Below are 23,883 nucleotides of genomic sequence, written 5' to 3' on the forward strand. Positions count from 1 at the left end.
CGGAAAGTAATGCTGGGCAATATTATGGTCGTTGGTTTCGCCCATTCTGATGATTCTGCCCAAAACAAGTGGGCGGGCGGTATTTTTTTTGCCGGCATTATGCACATGGGGAAAGTAACGCTCAGCGATAAGTGTCTGAAAAATGCCCGTCAGTTTCCATTTTGTGGCTAAATGGGCAATATCTGGCGTTATACCTCATTTCAGTGGTAAAATGGATGTTAAGTGGGCATTATGCATACAAAAAAAAGTAAAATCTAGCCCATAGTGTAAGATGAAGCAGAAAAAGAGCGCGTATGACAGATGTCAGGTTGAGAATACATCAGAGAATCAGGCTGAACACAGAAAGTTCAGAGGACAAGTGAAAAAGAAAATAAGAGGGCAAAGACAGGGTATGAGAATAGAATGGCAGCTAACATAAAAGGTAATCCAAAAGTCTTTGATAGGCATATAAATAGTAAACAGGTCGTAAGAGGAGGTATGGGGCTGATTAGGGACCAAAAAGACCTATGCATGGAGACAGAGAGTATGGCTGAGGTAATAAATGAGTACTTTGCATCTGTCTTCATCAAGGAAGAAGGTGCTGCCATAGACATAGTAACGGAAGAGTTAGAGGAGATACTGGATGGGATAAGAATTGATCAAAAACGAGGTACTAGAAAGGTTGGCTGTACTTAAAGTAGATACGTCACCATGACCAGATGGCATGCATCCTAGGATGCTGAGGAAAGTGAAGGAAGAAATCGCGGAGGTACTGGCTATAATCTTCCAATCCTCCTTAGATACGGAGGTGGGTGCCAGAGGACTGGAGAATTTCAAATGTTATATCCTTGTTCAAAAAAATGTGTAAAGATAAACCCAGCAACTACAGGCCAGTCAGTTTAACCTCGGTAGTGGGGAAGCTTTTGGAATAAATAATCAGTGACAAAATTAACAGTCACTTGGACAAGTGTGGTTAATTAAGGAAAGCCAGCACGGATTTATTAAAGGCAAATCGAGTTTTTTGATGAGGTAACAGCGGGTTGACGTGGTGTACCTGGATTTCCAAATGACTTTCGACAAAGCGCCATACAATAGGCTTGCCAGCAAATTTGAAGCCCATGGAATAAAAGGGACAGTGGCAGAATGGATAAGAAATTAGCTAAGAAACAGGAAACAGAGGGGCCGAAATTGCCCACTGCTGGAAACGGGGCGCACTTACCCTGTTTCTGGTGATTTTACAGGCGCGGTGGATGCGGTGGCCTCTTTTTTTTCGGTGGACCAGAAGTCGGTCATAATGGGGGCAGAAGTGGGGCGGTAAGCGGAAGTTCGGAGTCTAGAGGGACGGAAGTTGGGGGCGGGCGGCGTTTCCGCTGCTGTCAGTCATCAGCGTAGCACCGATGACATCATCACGGTGCCATGGCACCGCGGCTTTTGTCTTCACTTAAAGGGGACACATAAAGGGGAGAGCCTGTGAGATTTTTTTAAGTTCGGTCCACTGGGCCACCAGGGAGGGTTTCAGCTGGACCAGCAGCCTATCACCCAAGAGGGGGTGCCAAGCTGCCTGTTGGCGGCCTGGCCGAACCCAGGAGCATAAATTTCGGCCCGACATAGCAGTCGGCCATCAGCAGTAGGTCCTCCATTTGACCCCTCAAGCCTGCTCCATCGCAATTTTACAAGGACTATAGCCTTACTGCACCAGCACAAAAAAGCAGCTTTTGGCATCACTTGGCGGGGGTAAGATCTTTTCGGTGGAATTTCGCCATCGGCAGGGAACATCAGTGGTGCGTGCTCTTATGATGCAGTAAGGACCAATCGGCAGCAGCGGAGTGGTAGAGGGGGAGCAGGTCACCGCTGGAATACCGCACGAGCAGAATTAAAAAATGGAGACCATTACACAAGAAATAGGCGGCAATTGCACGCCACAGTGTGGCCACCGATTTCGGGCCTAACAGGCCTTAAGGGAAGGGGCCATTTCTGGGGACTCTGGGGAGGTACCAGCGGATTGGAAAGCAGCTAATGTAACGCCTCTGTTTAAAAAAGGGGGCAGACAAAAGGCAGGTAACTATAGGCCGGTTAGTTTAACATCTGTAGTGGGAAAAATGCTTGAAACTATCATTAAGGAAGAAATAGCGGGACATCTAGATAGGAATAGTGCAATCAAGCAGACGCAGCATGGATTCATGAAGGGGAAATCATGTTTAACTAATTTACTGGAATTCTTTGAGGATATAACGAGCATGGTGGATAGAGGTGTACCGATGGATGTGGTGTATTTAGATTTCCAAAAGGCATTCGATAAGGTGCCACACAAAAGGTTACTGCAGAAGATAGAGGTACGCGGAGTCAGAGGAAATGTATTAGCATGGATCGAGAATTGGCTGGCGAACAGAAAGCAGAGAGTCGGGATAAATGGGTCACTTTTCGGGTTGGAAATCGGTGGTTAGTGGTGTGCCACAGGGATCGGTGCTGGGACCACAACTGTTTACAATATACATAGATGACCTGGAAGAGGGGACAGTGTAGTGTAACAAAATTTGCAGATGACACAAAGATTAGTGGGAAAGCAGGTTGTGTAGAGGACACAGAGAGGCTGCAAAGTGATTTGGATAGGTTAAGCGAATGGGCTAAGGTTTGGCAGATGGAATACAATGTCGGAAAGTGTGAGGTCATCCACCTTGGGGAAAAAAAACAGTAAAAGGGAATATTATTTGAATGGGGAGAAATTACAACATGCTGAGGTGCAGAGGGACCTGGGGCTCCTTGTGCATGAATCCTAAAAAGTTAGTTTGCAGGTGCAGCAGGTAATCAGGAAGGCGAATGGAATGTTGGCCTTCATTGCGAGAGGGATGGAGTACAAAAGCAGGGAGGTCCTGCTGCAACTGTATAAGGTATTGGTAAGGCCGCACCTGGAGTACTGCGTGCAGTTTTGGTCACCTTACTTAAGGAAGGATATACTAGCTTTGGAGGGGGTACAGAGACGATTCACTAGACTGATTCCGGAGATGAGGGGGTTACCTTATGATGATAGATTGAGTAGACTGGGTCTTTACTCGTTGGAGTTCAGAAGGATAAGGGGTGATCTTATAGAAACATTTAAAATAATGAAAGGGATAGACAAGATAGAGGCAGAGAGGTTGTTTCCACTGGTCGGGGAGACTAGAGCTAGGGGGCACAGCCTCAAAATACGGGGGAGCCAATTTAAAACCGAGTTGAGAAGGAATTTCTTCTCCCAGAGGGTTGTGAACCTGTGGAATTCTCTGCCCAAGGAAGCAGTTGAGGCTAGCTCATTGAATGTATTCAAGTCACAGATAGATAGATTTTTAACCAATAAGGGAATTACGAGGAGCGGGCGGGTAAGTGGAGCTGAGTCCACGGCCAGATCAGCCATGATCTTATTGAATGGCGGAGCAGGCTCGAGGGGCTAGATGGCCTACTCCTGTTCCTAATTCTTATGTTCTTATGTTCTTATTTCTGCCCTAGAGAGTAAAGGTGAATGGTTATTTTTCAGACTGGAGGTAGATATACAGTGGTGTTCCCCAGGGATCGGTACTAGGACCACTACATTTCTTGATATATATCAATAACTTGGATGTGGATTTACAGGGCACAATTTCAAAATTTGCAGATGACACAAAACTTGGAAGTATAGTGAACAGTGAGAGGGTAGTGATAGACTTCAAGAAGTCAGACAGAGGCCGGTGGAATGTGCGGACATGCGGCAGATGAAATTTCACACAGAAAAGTGCTAATTGATATATTTTGCACAAAGAATGAGTAGAGAAAATATAAACTAAAGGGTACAATCCTAAAGGGGGTGCATGAACAGAGAGACCTTGGGGTATATGTGCACAAATCATTGAAGGTGGCAGGGTAGGTTGAGAAAGCGATTAAAAAGCTTACGAGATCCTGGGCTTCATGAATCGAGGTATAGAGTATAAAAGCGTGGAAATTATGATGAACCTGAACTGGTTCGGCCTCAACTGGAGTATTATGTCCAATTCTGGGCATCGCACTTTCGGAAGAATGTGAAGGCCTTGGAGAGGGTGCAGAAAAGATTTAGAAGAATTATTCCAGGGATGAGGAACTTCAGTTACATATGAACATAAGAACATAAGAAATAGGAGCAGGAGTAGGCCATTTGGCCCTTCGAGCCTGCTCCACCATTTAATATGATCTTGGCTGATCTGATCTTGGGCTCAGCTCCACTTCCCTGCCCCTTCTGCATAACCCTTCACTCCCATATCATTCAAAAATCTGTCTATCTCCATCTTAAATATACTCAATGACCCAGCCTCCAGAGCTCTCTGGGGCAGAGAATTCCACAGAGTTACAACCCACTGAGTGAAGAAATTCCTCCTCATCTCAGTTCTAAATGCGCGACCCCTTATTCTGAAATTATGCCTCCTAGTTCTAGATTCCCCCACCAGTGGAAACATCCTCTCTGCGTCTACGTTGACGAGCCCCCTCAGTATCTTACATGTTTCAATAAGATCACCTCTCGTTCTTCGAAACTTTAATGAGTATAGGCCCAACCTGCTCAACCTTTCTTAAGTCAACCCCTTCATCTCAGGAATTAACCGAGTGAACCTTTTCTGAACTGCAGTACTGTAGGTGTGGTCTCACCAATCCCCTGTACAGTTGCAGCAGGACTTCCCTACTTTTATACTCCATCTCCCTTGCAATAAAGGCTAACATTCTATTTGCCTTCCTGATTAATTGCTGTACCTGCATACTAACTGTGGTGTCCCTGCACCGTACTACAAACTCACACGAGGCATGTACTGTAGGCACAGTCACTACGTGACCTTAACCTTTATTCCCAGGACCAAGGAGTGCTGACCCTGGGTTGGACCTCCCCTTTTATACCTGGAAACCCAGGTGAGGAGTGTCTCCCACAAGTTCACCCCCTGTGGTCAGGGTGTGCATTTCTAGGGTATAAGTACAGTGTACAGGAGTTGCATGAAGGTTACAGTTACATGAAGATTACCGTTGCATGATGGTTACATACATGTCATCACCTCCCCCCCTTACGTCTTTTTGTGTCAAAGGTTAAGTCTGTCAGGTGCTCGACGCTCTCTCGTGGAGCGCCGCAGTTGTGGCTCTGGTGGCTGAGCCTCGGCAGCGTCTCTGTCACTGAGGTGATTCCGGCCTGTCCGGGCTTGCCGCAGGGACTGTGCATGCTGTGGATTGTCCTCGTTGCTCGTCCACTGACAGTGGTGTGGGTGACATCTCATGCTCTTCTTCAGGTACCTCCGTATCTATGCTGAACTTTTTCTTTACTTGGTCCATGTGTTTGTGCCATATCTGTCCATTGTTTAGTCTGACCACTATGACCCTATTCCCTTCTTTGCCAATTACTGTGCCCTCAAGCCACTTGGGATCCAAAGCATGGTTAAGAACAAATACCGGGTCATCCATTTCTATACACCTCCCCCTTGAGTTTCGATCGTGAAATTTGGTTTGGGACTGGCGCTTGCCCTCAACAATGTCTGCCAGGGCTGGGGAAATGAGGGACAGCCGCGTTTTAAGCGTGCGTTTCATGAGGAGTTCTGCTGGCGGGACTCCCGTCAGCGAGTGCGGGCGTGACCTGTAGGTCAGCAGGAGGCGTGATAGGCGGTACTGAAGGGAGGGTCCTTGGATGCGTAGCATGTCCTGTTTTATGACTTGGACTGCACGTTCTGCCTGGCCATTGGAAGCCGGCTTGAACGGCGCTGTCCGGACGTGTTTGATACCATTGCCCAACATAAACTCCTGGAATTCATGGCTGGTGAAACACGGGCCATTGTCGCTGACCAGAATGTCCGGCAAGCCGTGGGTCGTGAAAACCGTACGCAGACTCTCCATGGTGATGGATGTCATGCACGAGTTTAATATGATGCACTCGATCCATTTTGAGTATGCATCGACAACGATCAGGAACATTTTCCCCATGAACAGCCCCGTGTAGTCTATGTGAATACGTGACCATGGCCTGCTGGGCCAGGGCCACGGGCTGAGTGGGGCCTCCCTGGGGGCATTGCCCAGCTGGGCACACGTCGTGCACCTGCGAACCCAGTGTTCCAGGTCTGAGTCAATCCCCGGCCACCATACATGTGACTGGGCAATGGCCTTCATTAATACGATGCCAGGGTGCTCGCTGTGAAGTTCCCTGATGAACACTTCCCTGCCTTTCTGGGGCATGACTACCCGGCTGCCCCATAGCAGGCAGTTGGCTTGGATGGAGAGCTCATCCATCCGTCTCTGAAATAGTCTGACCTCCTCGGGGCACGCCCTGTGTGCAGGCGCCCAATCCCCAGTCAGGACACATTTCTTTATCATGGATAGGAGGGGGTCTCTGTTGATCCAGAGTTTGATCTGGCGGGCTGTGATGGGGGAGCCTGCGGAGTCAAAAGCCTCAACGGCCATGACCATCTCAACGCTTTGCTCCGCTGCCCCCTTGGTGGTGGCCAGTAGGAGCCTGCTGAGCGCGTCAGCGTAATTTTCGGTGCCTGGCCGGTGCCGTATGGTGTAGTTATATGCAGCCAGCGTGAGAGCCCATCGCTGCATGCGAGCTGACGCATTGACATTGATAGCCTTGCTGTCGGACAACAGGGATGTTAACGGCTTGTGGTCCGTCTCTAGCTCGAACCGTCTACCGAAAAGGTACTGGTGCATCTTTTTCACACCGTAAACACAAGCGAGTGCTTCCTTTTCGACCATTGCCGTATCCACGCTCTGCCTGGGAGAGTGACCTGTCGGCCGTCGTCATTACCCTGCTGCAACACACACCCAACCCAGCAGGACGATACATCGCACGTTAAAACCAGTTTTTTACAGGGGTCATACAAAGTCAACAGTTTGTTAGAACACAGCAGGTTCCTCGCCTTATTGAAAGCCCGTTCTTGACAGTCCTCCCAAAGCCATTCACAACCTTTACGCAGGAGCATGTGTAACGGCTCCAACAATGTCCTTAGGTTCGGCAGAAAGTTCCTGAAATAGTTCAAAAGTCCCAGGAATGATCGCAACTCCGACGTGTTGCCGGGCCTGGGCTCCCGGCGGATTGCCTCTGTTTTTAATTCAGTGGGCCGGATCCCATCTGCGGTAACCATCCTGCCCAAAAACTCGATCTCTGGGGCCAAAAACACACACTTGGCCTTTTTCAGCTGCAAGCCTACCCGGTCCAGTCGGCGTAGCACCTCCTCCAGGTTGTGGAGGTGTTCCTCGGTGTCTCGACCCGTTAGAAGAATGTCGTCTTGGAATACGATTGTTCCAGGAATGGGTTTGAGCAAGCTTTCCATGTTCCGCTGAAGGATAGCTGCCGCCGAACGAATGCCAAACGGACACCTGTTGTAGATAAATAATCCCTTGTGCGTCGTGATGGTGATCAGAAGCTTGGATTCTTCAGCCAGTTCCTGAGTCATGTAGGCCGAAGTGAGGTCCAGCTTTGTGAACAGCTTGCCACCTGCCAGCATGGCAAAAAGGTCCTCCGCTCTCGGGAGCGGGTATTGGTCTTGCAGCGACACTCGGTTGATGGTGGTTTTGTAGTCGCCACAAATCCTGACCGAGCCATCTGCTTTAAGGACGGGAACGATGGCACTTGCCCAGCCGCTGAATTCAATGGCCGAAATTATGCCCTCTCTGAGCAGCCTGTCCAATTCACTTTCAATTTTCTCACGCATCACATACGGCACCGCTCTGACTTTGTGATGCACTGGTCTGGTGTCTGGAGTGATGCGTATCACTACTTTAGTGCCCTTGAACGTTCCGACACCGGGTTGAAACAGTGGCCCGAATTTTTGTAGGACCTGTGAGCATGAACTTCGCTCCACAGATGAAATGGTGTGCACATCCCCCCATTTCCAATTAATCTCGGCTAGCCAACTGCTCCCCAAGAGCTCGGGGCCATTCCCCGGGACAATCCAGAGTGGCAGCCAGTTCTGTTATCCATTATGTGTTACCATCAAGTTTGCACTGCCTAGCACTGGGATGATCTCTTTGGTGTACGTCCTTAGCTGCGTGTCAATGCGTTCCAGTTTGGGCCTGCTAGCTCTGTGTGGCCATAGTCTCTCAAATTGTTGGGCACTCATAAGTGACTCGCTAACTCCCGTATCCAACTCCATGCGCACAGGGATACCATTCAATAAAACTTTCATCATCATGGGTGGCGTTTTAGTGTATGAGTTGTGGACGTCAGCCACGTGAACCCGCTGAACTTCAGCATCCATGGCTTTTCCCCAGGCAACATCCTGCATTGCAGACCCCTCGTCTGGTTCCTCTGTCTCGCAGATTAACCTCGCCACAGCCCTTTTGCACATCCTGGCCAAGTGTCCACTGACGTTACAAATCCTACAGGTATATTGCTGGAACCTGCAGCTTTTCGCAGTATGTCTACCCCCGCATCTCCAGCATGAGCTGAGATTGTTGTTAACAAAGGGACTGTTACTAGGCATTCCTCTCTGATTGCCCATTTGGCTGTTTCTAAGCACTCTGATGGTGGGTGTTAATGGTCCCATCGCGGGACGCATTGTTCCTCGAGATGGCGTGAATTGCCGATCCCCTTTCCATTATCCCAGTTGCGGGCCCACTCCAGTGTCTGTTGCTGCCTGGGCGGTTTTGAAATGTCCTTGCCTGCCTGCGGGGTCCCTGGCTGCATTCACAATGTTAACTCCCTAGTCCATCGCCACGTTGGGACCAGGGCTGCGCGCGTAAATTAGCTTGGTCTCCTCTTCCCCTGCCATGAAGGTCTGAGCTATCAACGCCGCCCCTTCTAAAGTCAAGTCCTTGGCCTCTATGAGCTTCCTGAAAATCCCGGCATGATTAATACCCTCAATGAAAAAGTCCCTTAACATCTCCCCGCTGCAGGCATCTGTGAACTTACAGAGACTGGCCAAGCGCCACAGGTCCATAACGAAGTCCGAGATGCATTGTCCCTCCCAGCGCCGGTGTTTGTAGAACCGGTGCCGGGCCATGTGTACGCTACTCGCCGGCCTGAAATGCTCACTGATCAGCTGGCTGAACTCTTCAAAGGACTTGTCCGCTGGCTTTTGGGGTGCAGGTCTTTCATCAACGCATATGTCTGTGGTCCGCAGCTGGTCAGTAGATGCGCCCTCCGCTTGTCAGCCGCTGTCGCTCCCAGCCAGTCTTCATCACAAAGCTCTGCTGGAGTCTTTCCACGAAGTCGTCCCAGTCCTCAGCCACATAGTAACATTCCTCTGTGCTACCGGTGGCCATCCTCGTGGTTCGGTGATTCCCGTTTCTCGTCGCCAAATGTGGTGTCCCTGCACTGTACTACAAACTCACATGAGGCATGTACTGTAGACACAGTCACTATGTGACCTTAACCTTTATTCCCAGGACCAAGGAGTGCTGACCCTGGGTGGGACCTCCCCTTTTATACCTGGAAACCCAGGTGAGGAGTGTCTCCCACAAGTTCACCCCCTGTGGTCAGGGTGTGCATTTCTAGGGTATAAGTACAGGAGTTGCATGAAGGTTACAGTTACATGAAGATTACCATTGCATGATAGTTACATACATGACACTAACTTTTTGTGTTTCATGCACAAGGACCTCCAGGTCACTCTGTACTGCAGCATTTTGTAATCTCTCTCCATTTAAATAATAATTAGCTTTTTTTTCTCATGCCAAAGTGGATAACCTCACACTTTCCCATATTGTACTCCATCCGCCAAATGTTTGCCCACTCACTTAGCCTGTCTATATCCCTTTGTAGATTCTTTGTGTCCTCCTCATAACTTGCTTTCCCACTATCTTTGTAACATTAGCAAATTTGGCTATATTACACCCGGTCCCTTCATCCAAATAATTAATGTAGATTGTAAATAGTTGAGGCCCCAGCACCGATCCATATGGCACCCCACTAGCTACCTTTTGCCAACTGGAAAATGACCCATTTATCCCGAATCTTTGTTTTCTGTTAGTTTGCCAATCCTCTATCCATGCTAATATATTATCCCCAACCCCGTGAGCTTTTATCTTATGCAATAACCTCTCATGTGGCACCTCATCGAAAGCCTTCTGGAAATCCAAATACTATATCCACTGGTTCCCCTTTATCCACCCTGCTCGTTACATCCTCAAAGAACTCCAGCAAATTTGTCAAAATTGATTTCCCTTTCATAAAACCATGCTGACTCTGCTTGACTGCATTATGATTTTCCAAATGTCCTGCTACTGCTTCCTTAATAATGGACTCCAGCATTTTCCCAACAACAGATGTTAGGCTAACTGATCTATAGTTTCCTGCTTTCTGTCTCTTTTTTAAATAGGGGTGTTACATTTCCAGTTTCCCAATCTGCTGGAACCTCTCCAGACTCCAAGGAATTTTGTTAGATTGCAACCAATGCCTCCACTATCTCTGCAGCCACATCTTTTAAGACCCTAAAATGTAGGCCATTATGTCCAGAGGACTTGTCCACCTTTAGGGCCCAAGTTTCCACATGATTGGCGCCTGATTTTTAGGAGCAACTGGTGGAGAACGGACTATTATAGAAATCGCAATTCTTCACATTTTTTTTTCTGCAGTTCTAGTCAGGTAGAACAGTTCTAGTTTAGAACAGAATATTTTCTTCCAAAGGGGGCGTGTCCGGCCACTGACGCCTGATTTGAAAGTTTCCACAGTGAAAATGTACTCCAAACTAAAGTAGAATGGAGCCAGTGAAGATTTTTGTAGAACTGAAAAAACCTGTTCTACACATTAAAAAATCAGGCGCAGGTTACAAATTAGGCGTCCAGAACGAGGTGGGGGGGAAGGGAACTCATTAAATTCGACAATAAATCCTTATTTATACTTCTACAAATATTATACAAATAAATCCAACCTGAATAAACATTTATAAGCCAAGAAAAGATTAAATAAACCATCCTCCTACCTGTGTGAAAGTGCTTCAGCCAGGGAGGATTCTGCAGCCGTTCGTGCCGCTGAGCGGGAGGGGGAGAGAGAGAGAGAGAGAGAGGAAGGGAGAGAGAGAGAGGGGGGGGAGGGAGAGAGAGAGGGGGGAGGGAGGGAGAGAGAGAGTGAGAGGGAGGGAGGGGGAGGGAGGGAGAGGGAGGGAGGGAGGGAGGGAGAGGGAGGGAGAGAGAGGGAGGGAGGGAGAGAGAGGGGGGAGGGAGGGAGAGAGAGAGAGGGGAGGGAGCGAGAGAGGGGGGAGGGAGAGAGAGAGAGAGAGAGAGGGAGGGAGTGAGAGGGAGGGAGGGGGAGGGAGGGAGAGGGAGGGAGGGAGAGAGAGAGAGGGGGAGGGAGGGAGGGAGAGAGAGAGAGAGGGGAGGGAGAGAGAGAGAGGGGAGGGAGAGAGAGAGAGAGAGCGGGGGGGAGAGAGAGCAAGGGGGGAAGAGAGGGGGGGAAGAGAGGGGGGGGGAAGAGAGGGGGGGGCGGGTCGGGTCGGGGAACAGGAGCGGGTGTCGGGTCGGGTCAGTCGGGGGGAGGGGGAGCGGGTGTCGGGTCGGGGCGGGGTGGGGGGGGGGGAGCGGGTGTCGGGTCGGGGCGGGGGGGGAGCGGGTGTCGGGTCTCGGGTCGGGCCGGGGGGGCGGGGGGAGCGGGTCTCGGGTCGGGGCGGGGTGGTGGGGGGGAGCGGGTGTCGAGTCGGGGCGGGCGGGGGATCGGGTGTCGAGTCGGGGCGGGGGGGGGGATGCGGGTGTCGGGTCGGGGCGGGGGGGGGGATGCGGGTGTCGGGTCGGGGCGGGGGGGGGGGTAGCCGGTCTCGGGTCGGGGCGGGGTGGGGGGGGGAGCGGGTGTCGAGTCGGGGCGGGCGGGGGATCGGGTGTCGAGTCGGGGCGGGGGGGGGGATGCGGGTGTCGGGTCGGGGCGGGGGGGGGGGGAGCCGGTCTCGGGTCGGGGCGGGGTGGGGGGGGGAGCGGGTGTCGAGTCGGGGCGGGCGGGGGATCGGGTGTCGAGTCGGGGCGGGCGGGGGATCGGGTGTCGAGTCGGGGCGGGGGGGGGGATGCGGGTGTCGGGTCGGGGCGGGGGGGAGGAGCGGGTGTCGGGTCGGGTCTGGTCGACGGGGGGCGGGGGGGGGGAGCGAGTGTCGGGTCTGGTCGGGGGGGGGAGCAGGAGCTGGCCGTGGGAGGAGCCTCATTCACGCAGCCCCAGTGAGGCCATTCAGCCAGGGCTAGGGGCTGCGTGCTTCGGGCCCCTCCCACACAGTTCGGCGCCTGGAGCTACTGCACTTGCGTGCCCACTGTAGCGCGCATGTGCAGAGGTCCCGGCACTGTTTTCAGCGCCGGGACCTGGCTCCGCCCCCCCCTCAGCTCATGCTGGCTGCGCCGAGGGTAAGAGGACCTGTAAGTCGGTGGAGAATACCGAGGATTTTTTTAGGCGCCGTTTTAGGCGCGAAAAACGGGCGCCCACCTCGGAGGGGCGCCCGTTTTTTTTCTTGTGGAAACTTGGGCCCTTAGTATCATTATTTTACAGAATACTTTTTCTTTAATGATAGCGATTGTTTTAAGTTCCCTCCTCCCTATAGCCCTTTATTAATTCCCCATTCTCATCCTTTAAGGGACCAACGTTTACTTTAGTTACCCTCTTCCTTTTTATATATCTGTGGAAGCTCTCACTATCTGTTTTTATATTCCTTGCTGGTTTACTCTCATAATCCATCTTCTCTCTTTTTATATTTTTAGTCATCCTTTACTGGTTTAAAAAAAAATTCCAATCCTCTAGCCTCCCACTAATCTTGGCAACATTGCTTGCCATTGTTTTCAATTTGATACCATCCTTTACTTTCTTAGTTAGCCACGGATGGTTCTTCCTTCTCTTAAAGTCTTTCCTTCTCACTGGAATATATTTTTGTTGAGAGTTATTTGGATAGACTAGAAAGCTGGGGCTGTTCTCCTTAGAGCAGCGAAGGTTGAGATTAGGTTTGATAGAGATGTTCAAATTCATGAGCGTTTGGACAGAGTAGATCAAGAGAAACTGTTCCCATTGGCGGAAGGGTCAAGAACCAGAGGACACAGATGGAAACATAGAAATTTACAGCGCAGAAGGAGGCCATTCCGGCCCATCGTGTCCGCGCTGGCAGACAAAGAGCCACACAGCCCTCGGTCAACAGCCCTGAAGCTAACATATAAATCTATGACCAATGAACAATGGCGGAAAGGTAAAGAGCACCCAGCCCAACCAGTCCGCCCCACACAACTGCGACACCCCTTACACCACAGCATTCTACACTCCACCCCAACCGGAGCCATGTGATCTCCTGGGAGAGGCAAAAACCAGATAAAAACCCAGACCAATTGGGGAAAAAAAAACTGGGAAAATTCCTCTCCGACCCCTGCAGGCGATCGAAAACTAGTTCAGGAGATCACCTTGGCCATATACGATTCCCTGCTGTCCTTATCATCATATCTGCGCCAGCCAACAAGAGGTTATCCAGTCTAATCCCAATTACCAGCTCTAGGTCCATAACCCTGCAGGTTATGGCACTTTAAGTGCCCGTCCAACCACCTTTTAAATGTGGTGAGGGTTTCTGCATCCACCACCCATCCAGGCAGTGAATTCCAGACCCCCACAACCCTCTATGTGAAGAAGCTTCCCCTCAAATCCTATCTGAACCTTCCACCAACCACTTTAAAACTATGCCCCCTCGTAATTGACCCCTCCACCAGTGGAAATAGGTCCTTGCTATCCCCTCAAAATTTTGTACACCTCAATGAGGTCTCCTCTCAACTTCCTCTATTCCAATGAGAACAAACCCAGCCTGTCCAATCTGTCCTCATAGTTAAGATTCTCCATTCCAGGCAGCATCCAAGTAAATCTCCTTTGCAGCCTCTCTAGTGCAATAACGTCCTTCCTATAATGCGGCGACCAGAACTGCTTGCAGTACACCAGCTGTGGCCTAACCAGAGTGTTATACAAATTAAGCATAACCTCCCTGCTCTTGTATTCTATGGGCCAGACTTTCGGCTTCATTGTCGGCAATTTTCTCGGCGTTGCAGCTGGTTTTCCACCCGGCGAGAGTTTCCCCGTAAGTTTGTCAACGTTATCGCCCACATCTGAAGTCGCCCGCCGGGACCAAACCGCCCACATGCAATGGTGAGAACAACCACCAGGGCGTAAGTTTGGCCTCAACCGCTGACGTCCAGATCGCCGAGGGAACTGCTCTGTAAAAGTTGCTTTTACAGGGTGGTAAGGGGGATCCCTGCAAATAAAGGTATGTTAAAGGTTCTTTAATTTTTTTTTGATTTAAAATCGGCGATTAGGGTTAAAACTGTCTGGGGAATGCTGTGTACGGTTTTATTTTTTTTTTATGAAATTTTTTTTTAAGTTTTCCCTTCTCCCTAGGCCCAACTGCAGCCTCGGACTAAATTTTACTACTTACCATCCATTCCGGTAACGACCGGCCATTTTGCTAACTTTGCACTTACCCGCCGAGAAAACCGCCGACAATGAGTGTGCAATGCCCATTTTCTCGCCGGGCGAATAAATTCATTTACTTTTACCTTTAAAATGGGAATTCTTGCCAGCTTTTTTCACCGAACGTTAGCAGTGCTTCTCAGTGGGCAATCGGGCATTGAGAGCCTTTAGCGAAAGTGTGTCCCTATGCCTCAACCAATAAAGACAAGCATTCCGTATGCCTTCTTAACCATCTTATCCACCTGGCCTGCTACTTTCAAGGATCTGTGGACAAGCACTCCAAGGTCCCTTTGTTCATCTACACTATTAAGTGGCCTACCGCTTAATATGTATATCCTTTCCTTATTATCCCTCCCGAAGTGCATCATCTCACACTTCTCCGAATTAAACTGCTCTGCTCACCTGACCGGTAGATTGATATCCTCCTGCAATCCATGACTTTCCTCTTCATTATCAACCACACAGCCAATTTTAGTGTCGTCTGCAAACTTCTTAATCATACTCCCTAGATTCGAATTTAAATCATTGATATATACCACAAAAAGCAAGGGACCCAATACTGAGCCCTACGGAACCCCACTGGAAACATCCTTCCAGTCACAAAAACATCCATCAACTATTACCCTTTGCTTCCTACCATTAAGCCAATTTTGGATCCAACTAGCCACTTTGCCCTGGATCCCATGGGCTTTAACCTTCATAACCAGTCTACCATGTGGGACCTTATCAAAAGTTTTGCTAAAGTTCATATACACTACATCGTACGCACTACCCTCATCGACCCTCTTGGTTACCTCCTCAAAAAATTCAGTCAGGTTAGTCAAACACGATCGTCCCTTAACAAATCTATGCTGACTGCCCCTAATTAATCCTTGCCTTTCCAAATGTAGATTTATCCTGTCTTTCATGATTTTTTCCAATAATTTTCCCACCACTGAGGTGAGGCTGACAGGCCTGTAATTACTCGGTCTATCCCTTTCTCCCTTCTTAAACAAAGGTACCACATTAGCAGTCCTCCAGTCCTCCGGCACCATGTCCAAATCCAAAGATGACTGGAAAGTGATGGTCAAGGCCTCTGCTAGTTCCTCTTTTACTTCGCTCAGCAGCCTGGAATGCATTTTATCCAGGCCTGGGGACTTATCTACTTTCAAAGCTGCTAAACCCCTAAATAGCTCCTGTCTCATTATGTTTATATCATCCAGAATTTCACACTCCTTCTCGATAGCAGTATCTGCATTGCCCCTTTCCCTTGTGAAAACAGACGCAAAGTATTCATTAAGAACCATACCAATATCTTCCGCCTCCACACAAAGATTACCCTCATGATCTCTAATAGGCCCTACCCTTTCTTTAGTTACCCTCTTACTCTTAATATATTTATATATTTACAGAACATCTTTGGGTTTTCCTGAATTTTACTAGCGGTCTATCGACTCTGGATCAGTTCCTATGGACTAGAGGGTTGCTAATGTAACACCACTTTTTAAAAAAGCAGGGAGAGAGAAAACGGGTAATTATAGACTGGTTAGCCTGACATCAGTAGTGGGGAAAATGTTGGAATCAATCATTAAGGATGAAATAGCAGCGCATTTGGAGAGCAGTGATAGGATTGGTCCAAGTCAGCATGGATTTATGAAAGGGAAATCATGCTTGACAAATCTTCTGGAATTTTTTGAGCATGTAACTAGTAGAGTGGACAAGGGGGAACCAGTGGATGTGGTGTATTTGGATTTTCAAAAGGCTTTTGACAAGGTCCCACACAGGAGATTGGTGTGCAAAATCAAAGCACATGGTACTGGGGGTAATGTACTGACGTGGATAGAGAACTGGTTGGCAGACAGGAAACAGAGAGTCGGGATTAACGGGTCCTTTTCAGAATGGCAGGCAGTGACTAGTGGAGTGCCGCAAGGCTCAGTGCTGGGACCCCAGCTATTTACAATATACATTAATGATTTAGATGAAGGAATTGAGTGTAATATCGCCAAGTTTGTAGATGACACTAAACTGGGTAGCGGTGTGAGCTGTGAGGAGGACGCTAAGAGGCTGCAGGGTGACTTGGACAGGTTAGGCGAGTGGGCAAATACATGGCAGATGCAGTATAATGTGGATAAATGTGAGGTTATCCACTTTGGGGGCAAAAACACGAAGGCAGAATATTATCTGAATGGCGGCAGATTAGGAAAAGGGGAGGTGCAGCGAGACCTGGGTGTCATGGTTCATCAGTCATTGAAAGTTGGCATGCAGGTACAGCAGGCGGTGAAGAAGGCAAATGGTATGTTGGCCTTCATAGCAAGGGGATTTGCGTATAGGAGCAGGGAAGTCTTGCTGCAGTTGTACAGGGCCTTGGTGAGGCCCCGCCTGGAATATTGTGTTCAGTTTTGGTCTCCTAATCTGAGGAAGGACGTTCTTGCTATTGAGGGAGTGCAGCGAAGGTTCACCAGACTGATTCCAGAGATGGCTGGATGACATATGAGGGGAGACTGGATCAACTGGGCCTTTATACACTGGAGTTTAGAAGGATGAGAGGGAATCTCATAGAAACATATAAGATTCTGACTGGACTGGACAGGCTAGAGGCGGGAAGAATGTTCCCAATGTTGGGGAAGTCCAGAACCAGGGGACACAGTCTTAGGATAAGGGGCAGACCATTTAGGACTGAGATGAGGAGAAACTTCTTCACTCAGAGAGTTGTTAACCTGTGGAATTCCCTGCCGCAGAGAGTTATTGATGCCAGTTCATTGGATGTATTCAAGAGGGAGTTAGATATGGCCCTTACGGCTAAAGGGATCAAGGGATATGGAGAGAAAGCAGGAAAGGGGTACTGAAGGAATGATCAGCCATGATATTATTGATTGGCGGTGCAGGCTCGGTGGGCCGAATGGCCTACTCCTGCACCTATTTTCTATGTTTCTATGTTTCTCGCCAAGAATTTTTCACGCTATCCTTTATCCTTTTTAATTTTATCTCTTAATTTCTTTATTCCTCCAAAGATTCTATAGTATTTAGCCGTCGGGATATGACATAAGCTTCCTTTTTTTTCTTTATCCTCCCCTGTAATTCCCTAGCGATCCAGTGGGCTCTAGAATTGTTATTCCCAACCTTTTTCTTTAAGGGCACATATTTGGCCCACGCCTTCCGGATCTCTTCCTTGAATTCATCCCACTGTTGCGACACTGATTTATCCACAAGTAGCTGTTTCCAGTCCACTGTGGCCAAATCACTCCTCAATGTAGCAAAGATAGCTTTTCCCCAATTTGGAACTTTTATTCCAGGCCTATCCTTGTCCTTATCCATAACTAACTTGAATTTGACTGAATGATGGGAACTGGCACCCAAGTGTTCTCCCACTAATCCCCGTTCAACCTGACCAGCTTCATTCCGCAAAACTAAATCCAAAACCGCCCCCTCTCGTGTTGTGCTTGTTACATACTGACTAAAAAAGTTCTCTTGAATGCATTTTAAGAATTCCACACCCTCTTTACTCTCCACACTATATTTGTCCCAATCAATATTAGGATAGTTAAACTCCCCTACTATTACTCCCCTATGGTTTTTGGACTTCACAGCAATTTGTCTACATATTTGCTCCTCTATCTCCCTCCCACTGTTTGGGGGTCTATAATACACGCCCAGCTGTGTATTCGCTCCTTTTTTATTTTTTAATTCGACCCATATGGCCTCATTTAATGATCCCTCTAACATATCATCCCTCCTCACCGCTGTAATAGTTTCTTTAATCAATACCACGACAGCCCCCCCTCCCCCCCACCCGCCTTTTTAACCCGCTCTCTGTCTTGTCTAAAAATCCTGTAACCAGGAATATTGATCTGCCAAACCTCTTTCAGCCATGTTTCTGTACTGGCTATAACACCTAAGAATCTATTTGTGCTTCACTATAATTCACTATACTCCTTGCATTAAAGTATATACCATTTAGCACAGGAAGACCTCCTTGATTACTACTTACTCACCCTTGTTTCCTCTGACTTACAGATTCACTTTCTAAATTCTTGCTATCCAATTTCTGCTTTACTTCCCTATTGAAATTGTTCTCAGGTTCCCATCCCCCTGTCAAGCTAGTTTAAACTCTCCCCAACAGCACTAGCAAAATTCCCCGCGAGGATATTGGTCCCGGCGCTGTTGAGGTGCAACCCGTCCGGTTTGTACAAGTCCCATTTCCCCCAGAAGTGGTCCCAATGCCTCAAGAATTTAAAGCCCTTCCTCCTACACCAACTCTCCAGCTTCGCGTTCATCTTCTCTATCCTTCAATTCTTGTACTCATTAGCACGTGGCACCGGTAGTAACCCGGAGATTACTACTTTTGAGGTCCTACCCTTTAATTTAATTCCTAGCTCCCTAAATTCTGCCTGTAGGACATCATCCCTCTTTCTACCTATGTCATTGGTCCCGATATGCACCACAATCTCTAGCTGTTTAACCTCTCCCACCAGAATGCCCTGCGTCCGCTCTGTGACATCCTTGTTCCTAGCACCAGGGAGGCACTATACCATTCTGGAGTCACGTCTGCGGCCGCAAAAACACCTCTCTGTTCTCCTTACTATAGAATCCCCTATCACTAGGGCTCTTTTATTCTTTGTCCCTCCCCCTTATGCAGCTGAGCCATCTGTGGTGCCTTGGAATTGGCCCTGGTTGCACTCCCCAGAGGCACCATCGCCCTCACCGATGCTCAGAAGTGAATTATCAGTTTGAAAGCGAGATGGACTCACGGGAGTCTCCTGCACTACCTGCCTATCATTCTTACTTCATCTGGTGGTCACCCACTTCCCCTCTGCCTGCATGCTTTTAAGCTGCGGGGTGACCACCTCCTGAAATGTGCTATCCACGTAGCTCTCAGCCTCGCGGATGCTCGTATTGACTCCAGCCGCCGCTCAAGCTCTGAAACGCGGAGCTCAAGTCGCTGAAGCTGGAGACACCTCCTGCACACATGGTTGTCGAGGCTGTGCGAAATGTCCACGATTCCCACATGCCACAGGATGTGTACTCCACGGGATTGAGCTCCCCTGCCATCCTTCTAATTAGACTTATCTAATTAAAATCTAATTAAAAAGAAAACGAGAAAAAGAGATACTTACCAATCAATCAGGCAACCACTTACCTGTCCAGATGAAGGGCTGTGAGATCCTCCTCAGAAGTGAATTCCATGACTACCTCCGGCCCTCCTGTTCCTCGGACTCCTGGCCTCCCGAACACACGGATCTCCCGAACTCGAACTCTCCCGAACTTGGACTCTCCTGAACTCAGACTCTCCTGCTCTCACGGACTCTCCCGCTCTTGGACTCTCTCGAACTCGGACTCTCCCGCTCTCATGGACCTCCCGAACTCGGACTCGCCTGGTCTCAGACTCTCCAGAACTCGGATTTTCCTTCTCTCTCAGACTCTCCCGCTCTAGGACTCTCCCGAACTCGGACTCTCCTGAACTCAGACTCTCCTGCTCTCACGGGCTCGCCTGGTCTCAGACTCTCCAGAACTCGGATTCTCCTTCTCTCTAGGACTCTCCCGAACTCGGACTCTCCCGCTCTCGGACTCTCCCGAATGAGCAAGGAGATTTAAGATTGGCAAAAGAGCAAAGGTGACATAGCGAATGGTTATGATCTGGAATGCACTGCCTGAAGGGTGGTGGAGGCAGACTCAATCGTGGCTTTCAAAAGGGAGTTTGATAGGTACCTGAAAGAAAAAAATTGCAGGGCTACGGGGACGGGACTAGCTGAGGTGCTCTTGCAGAGAGCCAACATGGGCTCGATGGGCCGAATGGCATTCTTCCGTGTTGTAAACATTATCATAGGCAGTCCCTCAGAATCAAAGGAGACTTGCTTCCACTCTTAAAATGAGTCCTTAGGTAGCTGAACGGTCCCATACGAGAGACACAGTCCCGTGACAGGTGGGACAGATCGTCGTTGAGGGAAGGGGTGGGTGGGACAGGTTTGCCGCACGCTCTTTTCGCTGCCTGCGCTTGATTTCTGCATGCTCTCGCCGATGAGACTCAAGGAGCTCAGCGCCCTTCCGGATGCATTTCCTCCACTTAGGGCGGTCTTTGGCCAGGGACTCCCAGGTGTCAGTGGGAATATTGCACTTTTTCAGGGAGGCTTTGAGGGTGTCCCTGTAACGTTTCCTCTGCCCACCTTTGGCTCATTTGCTGTGAAGGAGTTCTGAATAGAGCGCTAGCTTTGGGAGTCTTGTGTCTGGCATGCAAACGACGTGGCCTGCCCAGCGGAGTTGATCAAGTTTGGTCAGTGCTTCAATGCTGGGGATGTTGGCCTGGTCAAGGACGCTAATGTTGGTGCGTCCGTCCTCCCAGGGGATTTGTAGGATCTTGTGGAGGCATCATTTGTGGTATTTCTCCAGCGACTTGAGGTGTCTACTGTACATGGTCCATGTCTCTGAGCCATACAGGAGGGCAGGTATTACTACAGCCCTGTAGACCATGAGCTTGGTGGCAGTTTTCAGGGCCTGATTTTCAAACACTCTTTTTCTCTATGATTCTATAATTCTGTGATTGAATGATTCTAAGGCCATGATCCAGGTTTTTAAAGCAATGAGAGGAAGGCATAATTTAGATGTAAGCAAATTATTTAACTTGAACTGTGAGCAAAGAACTAGTGAATGAGAACACACAATTAACAAGTACATTTTGAGATTAGAAGGATGTTTTTCATAGATTAGTGAATTGTGGAATAAACTCTCATCTAAAGCAGTTAATCCTGTGTCAATTGGCAGCTTAAAAAAATTAGCTAATCACGACACATGGAACAACAATCCAGCATGGAGCCAATTCTTTCAGAAAGATGGAAGGGGACAAAATTGAGAGAGAAAAATTAGAGATGATTTTACAAAACAATTATCAGGACTGAATTACAGCCCTAAATGTTATATTCTAAACTACCAAAACCATGAAAATGCCAATGATAGAAAAGCAACAGATCATTGATTTACAATGCAAGATTAGATTGGTATTCTCGAGTTTTGATTGATGTATCTTTGGATTGGAGAGTAGGGCAGGGCAAATTTTTCCTCGGGAGATTAAATAGGTGAAATAGAATCTATGACGGTAAATTATGTATGTTCTGATGAAGGAACAAGCTGAGTGGGAAGAATGTTTTGTTTTCTATGCTTTCTTAAGTTAGCAAACAAAACTACAGTACTTAAAATAAAATGATTTTAGATGTATATTTAGATGATGATGATCAGATTAATTCTTTAGAACAGTCTGTTATATTACAGAGAAAATGGAATTCTCAGCTCTTTTTAGCTGTCTTATTAGTACCAATTACAGCAAGACTATTCTTACTGTACACAGGCATCATCTGGTCAACATAGAACAGGAGTCACTGGGAGTGAAATTCTCCTCCAGCAGGTTGCAAAATGGACGAAAGCAGATCCGCCTCCCGTTATACACACCGCCCGATTTACTTTCCATTCACTTCAATGGAAATGAAAATCAGACGGGGTGTATTACATTCAACCGATCCACTCCATGGCCTGTATTGCACCCCCGCCAAAGTAGAAATTTACCCCCACTAAATTTTAGACTCAAGGCCATTACTCTAAATGACAAAAAAGTAGATAAGAACCAATCCAGTTAGACTCTTGGATGGCTTTAATATGTGGCCTTATTTCTGCAAGATAGATCTAACAAGAAATCCTTTTTGAATTGTGTGTTGTTTTTAATCTGTAGATATTCCACCACCTAGTGTTATTTAACAGGTATTACCAAATAATTTGGATTACAATGGATACACCAAATGGTGTCTGTGCAGAAATACTGGTGACCTTTAAATCAGAGGCCTTTAAAAGCAGATAAACTGTAATAAACTGTTAAATTTTGGGGACAAAGTACAAAAGATAATATGTGAACATAAAAAAGAAGCAGATTTATTTTTACATACTGCAGGTACAGCTATCATTCAAAAGGTTTTCTTTGTGTAATTTTATCAGTTTTTTCATTTCTTTTCATGATGCAATTATGACCTATAATGATGCATCACTGTATTTTACTGAAAACAGCGATATGTCCTGTTCTTAAAAAGCTAAACCAAAAGGTGTATCCATCTTACTGAACATTTATACCTTATTAAAGTTGAATTCTAGTGGAGTCCTTTTTGTTCAAAGTACTTCCTCATTTCATCGAGAAAAATAATGTACTTAGAAGAATTTAATATAACACGTTCATTAAAAACATTCACTTTCTGAGCTGTATGCAGACTCAGGCCTTCCTCCTTACTATGTTGCTTTATGATGTCACTGGTGAGGAGGGCCCCAAAACCCCCAGAACAGATCTTTAGCAAACAATCGAAGCCCTGACTTCAGATTAGCCCAAGAGGCAATGCAGAACAACAATGTTCTAGTTCGCTGTGCTGCAGCATTCTTCAGAAGCACCCTACTAATAGCATGTCATGCTTTAGGTAGTGCTTTAGGTTGTATTGCCATGAAAGAAAACATGCCAGGGTGATCAAGAGGCAGCACTGCCTGATTGGCTGCATCCACCCAGATATCATCATCCATTTCTGCAGGTCCTGGCAAGCCTACCTGGGAATGATGAGGGCATCTGTCTTCTCATGATCTGGGTCAGAAGAGAGGCCTAGGTGACCATGCAGCACAGGACTTGCATATGCAGGAACAGTAGATCAGTTGGAATTTGGCTGCACTTCCTTGCAGATAAGCTACAATGCTCACCATGGAGTGGCACACAGGGTATGATACGATGCCATGGAGTGGCATACAGGGTAACCTTCCCCAACAAATGCCTTGTGCAGCACCTCAACTTCAGCAGCCACTAAACAGGGGGCCAAGTGTTGTACTGCTCTGTCCCTTATCTGCAGACTTAGGATACGATTCACATGAAATAAAGATATTTATTGTAATAAATTGAATACCCTGTACAAGAAGGGTGGAATACAATTTATATTTATAGTAATGAACTGACCTGGTCACATATGGACAATGCAGTCACATGTAAGTTCAAATCAAGGTGTGGTATAGAAGAGATGTGTATTTCTTGGAATCTGAAAGCATATGTGTTAGTTTGAAATGCTGTGCTTGATATTACAGGGGGCCTACAAATCATCTACAATTTGCTACAGCCCTGAGAAAGCCAATTGGACAGAATTGGAAGGGGAAGTTGCTGAGCCACTAGCTGGTCCAGCATGTGCAACTGTTACATTGCCAGCCTGTGTGCCATATAATAAATAAAACATTTTGTCAGTTCACAACATTAATATAAACATCGAGACAATTTATTTAAATGATATCGTGCAAAGTACTGAATTCTTACTCCCAAACATATTTAATGTTTGAAATGTGCTTTTTTACTATGGTAATTTATGACTATGAAAATAATGTTATGTAAATCTTTGTATCTTTCAGAAGAAAGGCATGACCAAGTAAAATAACTGATGTAGTAGAATATAATAATATGTAAATTTTGTACAGGATAAGAAAGTGTAAATGAAGCTTGTCTGTTGAAAACATACTTAAATAAAAACTTTAAAAATGTTGTGTGATTTAATTTTATTGTACAGTTGGAAATAATTCTTGTCTGC

At 47.6% G+C, this 23,883-nt stretch overlaps 1 protein-coding gene across 1 annotated transcript in view; it reads left to right on the forward strand.

Moving 5' to 3' along the window:
* The window catches only part of klhl14 (kelch-like family member 14), a 238,511-nt gene extending 214,978 nt beyond the window's left edge, over positions 1-23,533 (forward strand). The window contains exon 8 of the mRNA XM_070875956.1: positions 23,393-23,533. Within this exon, the coding sequence (XP_070732057.1) occupies positions 23,393-23,533 (141 nt within the window). The remainder of the gene's footprint in view (positions 1-23,392) is intronic.
* Positions 23,534-23,883: the final 350 nt, after the last annotated feature.

Source organism: Pristiophorus japonicus, chromosome 1, assembly GCF_044704955.1.
Source record: "Pristiophorus japonicus isolate sPriJap1 chromosome 1, sPriJap1.hap1, whole genome shotgun sequence".
Taxonomy (NCBI): domain Eukaryota; kingdom Metazoa; phylum Chordata; class Chondrichthyes; family Pristiophoridae; genus Pristiophorus; species Pristiophorus japonicus.